This window comes from Micropterus dolomieu, linkage group LG07 (genome assembly GCF_021292245.1).
Source record: "Micropterus dolomieu isolate WLL.071019.BEF.003 ecotype Adirondacks linkage group LG07, ASM2129224v1, whole genome shotgun sequence".
Lineage (NCBI taxonomy): Eukaryota > Metazoa > Chordata > Actinopteri > Centrarchiformes > Centrarchidae > Micropterus > Micropterus dolomieu.
Genome location: NC_060156.1, coordinates 6,549,525 through 6,562,851, shown reverse-complemented (window position 1 = coordinate 6,562,851; position 13,327 = coordinate 6,549,525). Strand labels below are relative to the sequence as shown.

At 39.3% G+C, this 13,327-nt stretch overlaps 1 protein-coding gene across 1 annotated transcript in view; it reads right to left on the bottom strand.

Moving 5' to 3' along the window:
• Positions 1–13,327, bottom strand: part of lrp1bb (low density lipoprotein receptor-related protein 1Bb) — a 288,718-nt gene that overhangs the window by 46,265 nt on the left and 229,126 nt on the right. The window contains exons 58-66 of the mRNA XM_046053790.1: positions 9,124–9,246; positions 4,556–4,737; positions 4,206–4,405; positions 3,706–3,894; positions 3,429–3,577; positions 3,052–3,145; positions 2,638–2,754; positions 1,819–1,938; positions 825–944 (exon numbers count right to left, since the gene is read on the bottom strand). Of these exons, the coding sequence (XP_045909746.1) occupies positions 825–944; positions 1,819–1,938; positions 2,638–2,754; positions 3,052–3,145; positions 3,429–3,577; positions 3,706–3,894; positions 4,206–4,405; positions 4,556–4,737; positions 9,124–9,246 (1,294 nt within the window). The remainder of the gene's footprint in view (positions 1–824; positions 945–1,818; positions 1,939–2,637; positions 2,755–3,051; positions 3,146–3,428; positions 3,578–3,705; positions 3,895–4,205; positions 4,406–4,555; positions 4,738–9,123; positions 9,247–13,327) is intronic.

Sequence of the window (13,327 nt, the reverse complement as noted above, 5' to 3'; positions counted from 1 at the left end):
AGTGGAATACTAAAATATCCTTTCCAACCTCAAATGCAAATTAAAAGCTTGATTAGAAGGGTAAATTCTCAAAATGGCAAATTTGGTTTTAAACATTTCAACAGTATTTTTTGTCTGAACAAAACATTCAAGACAAAGACCTCTTTAAAGACAAATGGTAATGAGATAAATAAGAGAGAGACAATACATGGACAATATCGCCAACAGACAGCTGACTGAGGATATATTTGAACTCTGAAAACTTCAGAAGGATTAATGGTTTCATCCAGCGGATTTCATTTGGAACAGGATAATGAAATTGGTCCAACTGGTTACTTGTAAAATATTAAGGAGCTTCGCCTTTTTGTCGAGTTGTCTTTATCAAAGAATTATGGCTCTTTACAGAGACATGCCAAGCAAATATAATCCTGGTTAGTGCTAAAAAGGTTTTTTTTCTTCTGTTGACGAAGAAAAAGTTCCCAAGGTTCCCTGCCCTGCTAATAATGGCTTTGACCTAAGACTTGTGGTATTAACAAGAAAGTCAGTTTGATGTTATGTGAATTTTTGTGTGTGTGAAGTCAGTATTTACACACCGAGAGCTGCTAAAAATGCCAGGCAAACTGAGAGCATAATGCTGAACACTTCTTGAAGAAAGAGACAGCTGTCCTTCATTGCATTCTCCCACTGCACATTTAGATAGGCAGCAAGAACAAGGAGAAGGACTGAATCGGACTGGAGTGAAGCCATGTGCAAAATGAATTCTGATTTAATCAGTTTCTTCCCCCTTTACCTGAAAAATAAGTGAAGTGGTGTGATTTATGGTTAAGTGGGTTTTCACAACTCACCGCAATTAGCCTCATCTGACCCATCTGCGCAGTCAGGGTCCTCGTCACACACCCAGAGTTTGGAGATGCAGTGCATGGAGGCTTTGCACTGAAACTGGTCGGGGGAGCAGGTACTTTCAGCTGTAGGCAGAGAGGCAGGGTGTGTGTGTGTGAGCAAATGAGGAAGGTAATCCATATCATCATCCCGGAAGAAATTTGGACTTGTAGAAATAACTTAGCAATGAATAAAAACTACAGTGATATAAGAACCAGTGAGGAAGCCATTAACTTTTCAAAAACACATACACATCTTCCTTATATAGGGAACATTTATTATGGCAAAGTTGCAGTAGTTGCTTGTTATAAAACCTCACATTGTTTCAGATAGCATTTTAATTTCAGTGGTGCAGTGCTCATACAAAAGTGCATTCAAAGCCACATCCAATCATTGTGGAAGTCTAAGAAGGGGTGAAGTAATTAGCTTCACTTTAATTAAAGTTTTTTTTTAAGTCTCTCTTTCCTCTCCTTACTTTCTTGCTTTCTCTACCCCCACGCTCACCCCTCCTGCAATCACATGTAAGACAAAAGCAGCAGACTTGACTGGGGTGTGATATTCTGATGAGTTACATCATGGCAGAGAAAATCTGTACTTATCCTCTGTGTGATTCAATATCTAATCCCTTTCCACAGGAACAAGCCATAACAAGGATTGGCTTTGGAAAACCTAATGAAGACTATGTAATGTTAATGGCGTCATATAGTCTGTCCAAGCATAGAAAATAAATTAACCATGTCAAATGAAGACAATTAAGTTGATTTTTCTTAATCCACTAGATCACTAGATCTATTTAAACAAAATATCTAAAACCTTAAAATAGTGTTTTATCTAGGTTTTCACTGCAATGTTGAGAGAGACTTCTCAAATGGGGGATATATTCTAATACTACCCAGACTAAAAGCTCAGTAAAGCCATTTCTACGATAATAAGAGTGGAAGTAATAATGCAGGGCCTTACGGCAGTCTGTCTCATCCTCTCCATCGCCACAGTCGTCCTGACCGTTGCAGCGCAAGTTAAGAGGGATGCATTTTTGTTTCCTTGTGCACTTGAACTGGCCTGACAGACAGATGTATGTCTCTGAGAGTGAAAACAAGCAGGAGAAGAAGGAGGTTGCATCAATAAAAAATGGCAAACAAAGCAAACCATCTATACTACTAATACTGCTACTCACTGGTGGTAATTCAACCTACAATATAGCCAGTTTTGTAAAAGCTTTTACATTTACCGTTAAAGGTTTTGTAAACGCACAGTGTCTGCTAATGAAGCGTTTTACATTTGCAGTTTGTTCCAAATAAACAGAAGTGGATACACATGAAAAAAAAAACAGGACAAAGGATGCAGATTTTTACTGAATGTATTGGTTAGACTATGAAATATTCAAAAATGTAATGCCAATCAAGATCTGAGAACCCAGGGTCACATCCTAAAATAGCTTGTTTTGTTTGACAAATCCAAGGCCCGAATACTTTGAATTTACATTAACATGAAGGAGATTCTTACATTTGAGATGCTGGAAGCAACACATGTTTGGCATTTTGAAACGATAAATTATTCAAACAATTAATCAGCTATAAAAATGGTCCTGATTAATTTTCTGTTCATCAACTAATTCATTCATCAACTAATTGTTTTAGTATTAAATAATAAAAAAGAAATCCAAACAGCAGAGCAAACCGCAAGAGGCAAAAAAAAAGAGACAAAAAAAGACTAAATTAACCCCTTAGATTTAAACAGCTTAAACAGTAATCAGTAATAGTTGAGTTATTCCATTCTTACCACAGTTAGCTTCATCTGAGTTGTCACCACAGTCATTCTCTCCATCACAGATGAATGGAGGAAGAGCGCAAAGGCCAGTACCACACTGAAAACGCCCAGGCTGGCATTTGAATTCCGCTGTTGGAAAGAAACTCATAACTGTATCTCAGTATATACTGTGAGAGTTCAATCAGAGAATACAGAAATCACCTTAGAGCATTGCATAAAAGAGGTTGGATGCCAATAAATTCTAAACATGTGAACAACAACAACAAAAAAAGTCATTACATTGAAAGTGAATGGATCAAAGAGAGTAACATAAGCCCCTTCAATTCCAATTAAATTTTAATATCCCTCAAAGCACACCAAAATAGAAACTGACTTCTTCTGGTACAGTACTATTTTAAAGTAACCTTTGAATAACATGGCACTCACGGCAGTCAGCAGGTTCATCTGACCCATCCCCACAGTCATCCACTGTGTCACACTTCCACCAGAAAGGGATACACTCATCTGTCCCACAGCGAAACTGTTAGTACCACAGAGAAATGTAAATAAATAAATAAATAAAACATAGTCAACATACATAAAATACATGAAACCTGACTCTCCATTTTAGCTTCAAGATTCTTCAAAGCCAAAGTTGAAATCAATATAAAACCATTTCCTGGGACCTTCAGTACATGTTAGAAGAGGAAAGGATATGAGAGTAAAGCTATTTGCCTTCAGGGAAAAAGTACTGATGAGGATAGAAGAGCAACAACATTGTCAAACTAAACTTAGAGGTAGGAGGGAAAAGAAATATAGCTGACCTGACTGGAGGTGCAGTTGGAGAGGCAGGTCTTATTGTCAGCAGCCAAGTAAAAATTAGTGGGGCAGGCACATTTGTGTTCCCCACCGGGGGATAGAAGACACAGGTGGCTGCATCCTCCATTTGCAATCTGACACTGGTGCTTGGGTACTGTGCAGAAGGACAGAAGTACATGACTGTGTTCAAACTATTTTCTTCTTAAAACTATAAAGGAGGCCCATTGCAACTGCTTGGCATGGGAGGATAGAATGATCATCAGTGCCAGATGGACTTCATACCTTCAGGCTGGCGCAGGGAGTGGTAGACCTTGATGGATTTGATGGGTTGCCAGGAGTTAAGGAGCTCCATCCCTTGAGCGCCAGTTGTCTTGTGAGCACGTCGTAGTGATTTGGACTTCCCATCCGTCCAATAGACAAAGTCCTCAAACAAAGTCAGAGCCATTACCCCCTGGATGTGATCATAGGACACTGGAGAGGGACAAATGGCCATGGCAAACTTCAATTAAATTCTGTTTTATTCAATTTAGCAAATCAGGGTGCCTCTAATTGTGTGGTACAATCGTATAAATGCCCATTACAATATATAACAACAAGGACTGAAACTTCCAATCAGTCACATCCACAACATATCCATTTATCAGGCTGATGATCTGTAATTTCTAATAGCCCTGTACTACTATCTTTAATTTTCCAACATTTAATGGCAAATTCACTGTCATTCATGGCAAGTGTACTTCCCAAAATATCAAACTATTCCTTGGAAAACACCTTGGTCTCACCTTTGCGTCTTTGGGTGCCATCCATGTTGGCAAGCAGGATGTGGTTGTCATCTGCCCAGTAGAGCCTCTTGTTGGTATAATCGATAGTGAGAGCAGTTGGGCTATAGATCTCCTTGTCAATGATAACCGTTTGCCCTCGGCCGTCCATGCCAATGCGTCCAATGTGAGGGGGTTCACAGCAGTCTATCCAGAACACGTACCTACAGTATTCAGAAGTATAGCACAGTTCAATGTGCTATGTACTGTAACATTTTCCAGGTTAAGCATCTGCAAAGAGCAACGCTATCCCTGTTTGCCCTGAAGCTGTGAAATCAGTCCTTATTCAGACAACAACATACCAGTATGCTTACCCTGTCTGAGGGTCCAGAGCTAGATCTGTGGGATTCTTCAGGCTAGAACTGATCAGGATGGTTGGGTAGAGGCCATTGGCTTTGGATACCTCCAGTGTTTTCCTTTCTGCATCACACCAGTACAGATTCTTTCCAATCCAATCCACTGCTAAGGCGCTGGGCACTGCTGTTTTGTGGACTATCTAGTAATGCAGGGAGAGGAAAACACACTTCAATACGGAGGTTTATCTATTCTTTAGTCTATCTTCCGCTGATAAATGTGAAAAACTATGTAAAAAAACTGACTTTAAAGCAATGGATGGCATTTTAGCAAAACTGGCCTTTTCATTAGTTAACCATTATCAAACACAAGAGCATGTACAAGGGTAGGTCTTCCGCTATCGGTTAAGAGCAATGTATTTAAACGCAGAAATAAAAATCACTTTATGCCCCACACGAGACTTGACTTTGCTTGATCATCTCCTACAAATACAAAAATACAAGCGCTTCTAATTTTTCAACCCCATTACACACCTACTAACATCAACAGCTAAAATGAATATACTTGTAATGAGGTGGACAGATATGTTTGAGATTTGGTCTACACGCGTTGCCACAGTAACGGCTATTTCCTCTGTGGCGCAATGCGGCTAAAGGATACTATAGGGCGGTCATTAATGACCAGAGCTGTAGACAGGAAGCTGAGCTGCTTTTAAAATAAATTTGTTACCTACTGTACAGAAGACTGTTTCAGATGAGATTAAAATGTTGCAGCCAAAAGTGGCTTGCAAAGACATGTCTTTTAAAGTTATGTAAATTTACACTAAAATCATGGTTTTGTGTACCTTTTGGACTGTTTAACCGTTCTGGATTTTGGATTATTGCATGTGCTGTTCTGAAATATCTTGCCATATGTTTGGACTATCTGCCTGACTATGAACCTTGGCCTACCTCACACAGTTGTAAGCTTTTACTTCTTGTGTTGAATAGATTATTAAAACCAGTGAACTATTTCTGTTCAGTCTTGGTCTCTGCATTTTGGGTCCAATCCCTAGTTTATCTGCATCTGTGCTTGGCAATATCTGACACTCTGACACACATCATATGAAAAGCCATAGTCTACAAGACTTCCTTACATAGTACATGAATTGATGCTCTGGTTACATAAGTCTTTGTTTAATAAATGGTGTGTTGAGTTTTGCTAAAATTTAGATTGTTGGAGCTCAGGATTCTGGTGATACCTGTTACAATCCAAATGATTTCACTTGGAAGTGAGAGATAATTAGTCTGGTGTGAAGAAAAGCACAGTAGTTCATGCACTTATTTTGTCTTAAGACTTAACTAAATAAGGTACCGATGCAGTTTGACCCATGCATAATTATGCATAGCACATCTCTCAAATAAAAGACTACAGATGGAGTGCACAAGTCATTCCTGCTGCTGCATGACTGCTACTATTTTGGCTAATATTAATAATAATATAATTTATCTAACTCGGTACAGATTTGTACTGACTTTTAATCATATTCAAATAGTAAATTTGATGTGCATTTACAACTGAGACCGTATGTTTCCATGAACTTAAGCAATTTGCTCTTAGAAATGTGTGCACAATATGACATGGTTAAGACCAAGGAAATATGCAAATACAATGTCATGCAAATGTGATTATGGAAATTCTGTGTAAACACACGCCTCACTTCACCTACCTCAGGGCAGGGCAATTACCAAATGGGTGCCAGTGCAAAAAAACTGACAATGTAGAACTTTCCGATTGGTACCCTATGAGTATTTTTTAACTATGTAAACATTTTTGCAATTTAACAGTTATGGTAAGATGGGGGCAGCGAGACACTAGATCATTTCCATCTTCTTATACTACTTGTATTGCGAGATTATAATGTTAAAATATTATATAGGTATTCAACTGATGTACAAAATCTAGGAACGCCATCAATATCCACAAGATAGTCCAGCCTGAGTTTGCAAAAGCAGTTGCTCAGAAAAAACCATCATTGCCATCTAAATAAATAAAAGCCAATAGATAAAAGCCAATGAACTAACAACTAACAAAACATTATCCCAGAAAAAAAAAAACCCAGAAAATAACTATGCATGTATGTATCAAAAAGAGGGAAAATGATCAGGGTTGAACTACCAGGAGGCAAAATTGATGTTGATGAAGATGTTCAGGACAGCTACAAATACCTTGGGGTCCCGCAGGCTAACGGAAACCATGAGGAGGCAGCAAGGAAGTCCGCCACAGCCAAATACCTACAAAGAGTAAGGCAGGTCCTGAAAAGTCAGCTGAATGGGAAAAACAAGATCCGAGCCATCAACACCTACGCCCTGCCAGTCATCAGATACGCCGCTGGTATAATAAACTGGCCAAAGGAGGAGATAGAGGCCACTGACATCAAGACAAGGAAGCTCCTCACAATGCAGGGTTTCACCCCAAATCCAGCACCCTGAGACTGTACACCAAGCATAGAAAGGGAGGCCGAGTGAGTGTCAAGACCACTGTCCAGGACAAAACAACAAAGATCCAGGAATGCATTAGGAAGATGGCCCCCAAAGATGAAGGGCTTAGTGAATACCTCAGGCAGCAGAGACACGAGGGTGAGGACAAGGAAGACGAAGAACCTTCATGGAAAGACAAGCCGCTGCACGGCATGTACCACCGACAAATGGAAGAAGTGGCTGATAGGTCAAAATGGAAGACACCTCCTAAGGTAGTTGAGAATGACTGAGCTAAGAGCCTATGGGATTTCAAGATCCAGACTGACAAACTGGTGATGGCTAACCAACCAGACATTGTGTTGATCGACAAACAGCAGAAGAATGCTGCATTAAATAGATGTGGCAATCCCAAGCAACAGCAACATGAAGAAAAAGGAACATGAGAAGCTCGAAAAATACCAAGGGCTGAAAGAGGAGCAAGAAAAGATGTGGAGAGTAAAAGCACCAGTGGTAATCGGAGCACTGGGGGCTGTGACCCACAAAATGGGAGAGTGGCTCCAGCAGATTCCAGGTACAACATCAGAGGTCTCTGCCCAGAAGAGTGCAGTCCTAGGAACAGCTAAGATACTGCGCAGAACCCTCAAACTCCCAGGACCCGAGCCTGAGGATGACACATACCAACCCACAGTGAGGTTGAGAAGGGGAAATTTATTATATATATATATAGTGTGTGTGAGCTTAAGTGTCACTCATTGTGCTGTATTTTCCATCAAAACTGCTTCCTCTGGCAAAAAGGAGTTGATACTCATTACATAAAGTCTCTCGTTCACTTTATCCATAGCAAAACACGTCTTGATCAAAGAGATTGCTTTGTGGAACTGAAGGTTAACTTGTGAGGAACGTCAGCGTTTGAATATGGCTCTTTAAAACATACAGATAAAACCTGAGTATGTTTGATCTGTGAAGTCACCTTGAGCTGCCACAAACCTTTTTTGTTTTAAGCCATTTCAATTAAAATGTTAATAGGAATTGTTCTTCAAAAGACTCAAATGTATTGGTGCATCTTGTTTTTTTTTTATAATTTGCTTAATCTAAAGTGTGATCATATAAATTAAAGCCCATTTCTTGTCACTGTAGCAAGTTGTAACACTAACTGTTTTCACAATGATAGCTTAGCACCATGGATGGACGCAAATAAAATTATCAGCGATCAAATGTGAAATACCTGCGGTGACATCAGTACACAACAGAACAGCAGTTTACTCTAATATATGAAATAAACTAAATAATAAAAAAAAATCCAACATTACCCTACACTGTTTTATTAAACCATACAATTCAATTAATATCTGCCTTGGTCAGATGAAAACCCTATCTTGGCAGAGAAAAAATCCAAAGAAATACTCTGATCCCCAACGTTTCCTTCCTCATATGGTAAGCCAGTATCTGGATATCAGTGGCTCTTTTAATTAACCCAATGTAAGAAGCTGTCCCTGCCCTGATCTGTGTCTCAGACAGTTTGTCCTCTTGCTAAGCTGTGGCAGTGGCTCAGACAGAGACTGTGGAAGTAATTGAGCTGAATGAGCCTAATGCCCCTACACACCAATGCTAATGAGATGCGGGATGGGGGCCCAGCAGGTGCTCTGCTGACGTCTCAGTGTCCCCAGTGTCTGGGCTCCGATCCCATGACCCAGTCAAACCTTGGTTTATTACACCAGAGAGCACCATTATATCATCAGGCTTGTTACATTTATCTGAAAGCCATTGGTGATATTCCTACTAACACATATTCATTGTAGTGACGCTAACAGGCCGTTTGCTGCCGACATCACAAATCCATTATGTTGACTATATAAAAGAATAAAGGGCGACCATCATCAGATGAGCAGTGGTAATGAGCCACTTAAGCGACATTCTTGGTTTTCGAAACTCAAACAGATGACTCATCTTCACGATAGAAAAGGTTGTTCATTTAAATTCATTAGGAAAAAAATACAGCTGGAAAGAGCAAGGAAAGACTATTAAACACATGTTGGACAGGGAGCAAGCAAAGTAAAGCCAATGAATCTTGGGTAAGTGGCACAAGGCACCATATGGCATGTAGTAACAACAACTGAATCCTGTGGTACCTTGAGGTCACTCCCATTGAGGCGCATTCTGTTGATCTTTCGACCACTTGGCCTGGTTGAGTCCACCCAATAGATGAATTCCTTCTTGTAGTCAAAGTCTATGTGGATGATATTGTTGAGGCCCTGAGAATACAGAGGATAGAGCACACAAGTATATTAAAATGTAATTCATAGTTTCAATGAAAATTATACAATAAGGGATCTTAAGTTTCCTGTGAGGGGGAAAAATATTAGAAGACACCGTCATTGGCAACAAAGGTGTACAACATAGTACATTAATTATCAAGTTCTACAAAGTTTGTTTCCTAAAGTTACGTTGATATGCCGGTCCACAAAATAAGGGGTTAAAAAATCCCTTGTTAATTCTTTCTTTACAGCATTTCCATGATGCACACTTGACAGTGCAAAGAAACAGAGCGGAGTATGGCTGCTAAATTGAGATTTGAATGCAGTTTAGGAGCAAATGTTTGCTGTAACATGCAGAATCCAAAGACTGTTAACAGATAGACTGATATTAACCCTAACAGCTTGCCTACACCAGAGGCATTTCAGCCACATTTTTCAGTGTCACTCTTATGAGCTTCTGACAGTTCTATTTTAATCAACATAGCTGTCTGCACAAACAGAATAACAGCTCACGTTTTAAATGCACTGTATGCACGAAAATGCACACAACGCTTCAAGTCTACTATTTTTACGTCTATTTTACATTTTGTGAATTTTGTGACCTATACTCAATGCTGTGCCTGAACGCATCCTGTGTAGAGACAGAGTTTCTACAGCAAAAGCAGCACGTATCGCACTGTGTCACAATGAAAAAGATTACGCCAATCCAGTGAGGTTAAGTTTAATTAATTATTTAAAATGCCTACAGGTGGAAATATCAATGGAATGAGAAAGATATAAAAACAAGCTCAACATTTACAGTATCTGTGTGTGAGTTGATATTTACTGTACAAGCAATATTGATTTTGGTGGTTTTCCCTCGGGTCTCAATCCTTTCAGCTATACAGACACTTGAAGAGCCAGTGAAGGCTCAAATGCTCCTATCAAAGCAGGAGAGCGAGGTACTTCCCTCCTCTGTCATGCTCACAGGACCCCACTGTCAGTCAGACAGAGCTGCTTACCAAACAAGTGCCCCCACCCTGCTGTCTCGCGCTGTGGGTGCCGAGAAAAAAGGTGTCAGATAATCTGACAGGCGAAATGAGACATCTTCATCAGATCATCAACACCTTTACAGACAGGCACCAAAGTGCCCTGGGGGAACCCTTCTCCACTACAAACATCAGCAATAGAGATGATACCGCATGTCCCTTTATCAGTGCCTCTAACAGAGATATGTTTTCCATAAATTGCCCCTGTAGACAGTATTGAAATCACCCAACCTTGTTCCACATATTCAACTTCTTTTGTTTCTAAAATAAGACATGTCTGACAGTAAAAAGCACTCACCAGTGTTTGTTTGCCAACTGACTTGACTTTGCTTTGGCTTTTGGCTACCGTCCCCGGCATTAAAACGAACTCCCACTTTACAACTTGGGGTTTATTGACGTGGGGATCATTTCTATAGTAACAGTTCTATAGTAAGTCTAATTTGGCACCAACTTGCTAAAACTTATCGATATTTTACTTCATGTAGAACTCTGGCATAAAGTAATTTTTCAACACTACAAAGTTAATTTAAGAACATTTTGTAACCTTATTTTACTGATTTTGTCATTTTATCAGACGTGCATGGAAAGCTTAACAGACTTATGTAAAAATGTTCTCCCAGGTAATGGTGTTCCCTACTGTATGAGAGCCAGAACTTGATGTTCCAGCTCTAATTAAGCACAGTGAAAATTTAAAAGTAGGTAGGAGAATATAAACAGAGCAGCTCTAAACACTTTGAATGGATTTTAACAATGTGTTGGAGTTATACAATAATATATAGTGAGTCACATGTGTCTGTGGTGGGAAGACAAAGTTATGCAAACAGCAGAAGCAATACATAAATAAAATATCGGCTCATTTGAAATTGAGATTGTATCATCATCAATGTATAATCTGAGCAGGGTATGTAATGGTGTGGTTAAGTGATATGAGGTCAGTAAAGTATCCATCACCACTTTGCAAAGCCATGTGCATTTTTGCCCTCTCTAGCTTCCATTAACGCTAACATGCAGTGATTAAAGTGAGTTGTGAGAGAAGCTGGTGAGAACTCTGATACAGACAGTAGAGTACATGGAGTCAAGAGGTTAATATGACTGTGAGAGGAGACTGCAGGAAACCTGTAGGTTGATCTACAGTAAATCCCAGCAAACATTTGTGATAATCAGCCAGACACAAACATTGCCTAGAGCAGCTGTGATGAGACCTAGGAATAATTGAAATAGCTTTACCATGGGGTTCTTAATAGGGCCATTTTCTTCTCTGCCAATCAGAATGGCCTTTTTCCTTTGCCCATATGGTGGGGGTTGAGAAATCATGATGGACAGTGGACATGTCATTAAAACAAAAACAATACTTCACAGAGGTTGTGCGAAATTTTCAGGTTTCACAAAACTCACTTGTGTAAATAACTTCTTGAAGTTGAATCACCTATGCACAGATGTTTTTACTCAGCAATACTGAGTATCTTCAATTGAGGTAATAATATATATTTCCGTGCAAAGGGGGTCACAGTGCATATTTCAGAAATGTTCACTCAGGTGCATCTCATTCAAGGATAGCAAATTTCAGAAAGTAAAAAGACTGATGCACACAGATTCAATATTAAATTCGTTTTTAATTAAAGAGGTGGTATTATGCTTTTTGGCTATTTCCCTCTCCTTTATTGAGTTATATACCTTTTTTGTGCATTTAATAGGTTTGCAAAGTGAAAAAGCCCAAAGTCCAGCCCAAAGGGCGTTCCCATCTCCCATAGAAAACTCTGCTCTGAACTACTTGAAAACAGCTCGTTTGTAGTCCAGCCGTTTCCCTTTAATCCTTGTGATGACACAAGGGAAGAAAGCTTAATGCGCCTCATATAACGCCAAGCGGCTACTCTGACACGCCCTCAAAAACACCAGTGAAAAAACACTAGCTACCCTCCAGGCAGTCAATGGACATAAAGTTTTTACTGTGATGTAGAGACAGAGCTCAGTTAAAACTTTATGGACGAAAGATACATTTGTTACATATTAATAACTCAAAAAACCCCCTCTTGCTCCAGTCTATGTTGCCAAGCTGGTCGGCAGCATGTACAGCTGAAAGGAAGTCATGTTTACTGGCTTCTCATTGGCCCGCCCTTCTCTGCTTCTGATTGGCTATCAGTCCTTAACTAACTGCGCATTTGCAACTCCCAACAAAGATCATTTAGAGAAAAGATGTATCACTCCATAGCTAAAACAAAGCATTCAACAAAGGGTGAAAAGAGGAGCTGCAGCAATGTGCAGTATGAAAAAAAATATGGTGTTTTTTGAAAATTAAACCTGTTCTGGTACAACCCCTAAATAAGTTTATGAACCTGAAAATGAGCATAATACCACCTCTTTAAGTCTGAAATACACCATTTCAATCTCATTCTTTCTGAACATTATTATATCACTTGCATTGCCTCTTGATGGTCTCACCAAAGGTACCATTTCCTCCATACATTTAGTAAATGAAAATAATTGCACTGTCACTAAAATTTGTGTTTTCAAATAAAACCCATACTTCCTCAATATATAGCTAACGGACTGGGTACAAGAAGCACGGGAGATTCAAAATGAAATGCTAAAAGAGGAGAAGAAGGTCATTTGGTTGACAATCTGTTAATGCCTCTAGCAGTATGTCAATCTTATAATAGTGAACACTCATCCTTTCCTCTGTGTCAAAGAGGGCACTCTTCTTGGTATGTGTTTATGTCCTTGACAGCGGTTTAAAAATTGTTTGCCGTGGATCTTTCAGTCATGACTGTTGACAAAATTGGATTTTATTATTTGTATTTGACAGTGTGGATGAAAATGCCCTCATATTTGGTATCAAAATACTTTTGTGTTTTGTATTTAAAAATACTGTAAAATTCATATGTGATGACATAAAAATGATGCTTCTAATTGGTACCTACTACTGGTAGTAGGTACCAATTCTCAGTAGGTACTGAGAATAGAACTGAAAATTGATCCAGACCCGAAGGAGAAGGTCAAGGTGAGAAAAGTGTAGGTTGCAAGCTTTTTTATCAATTTTAAGAATAAAGTGA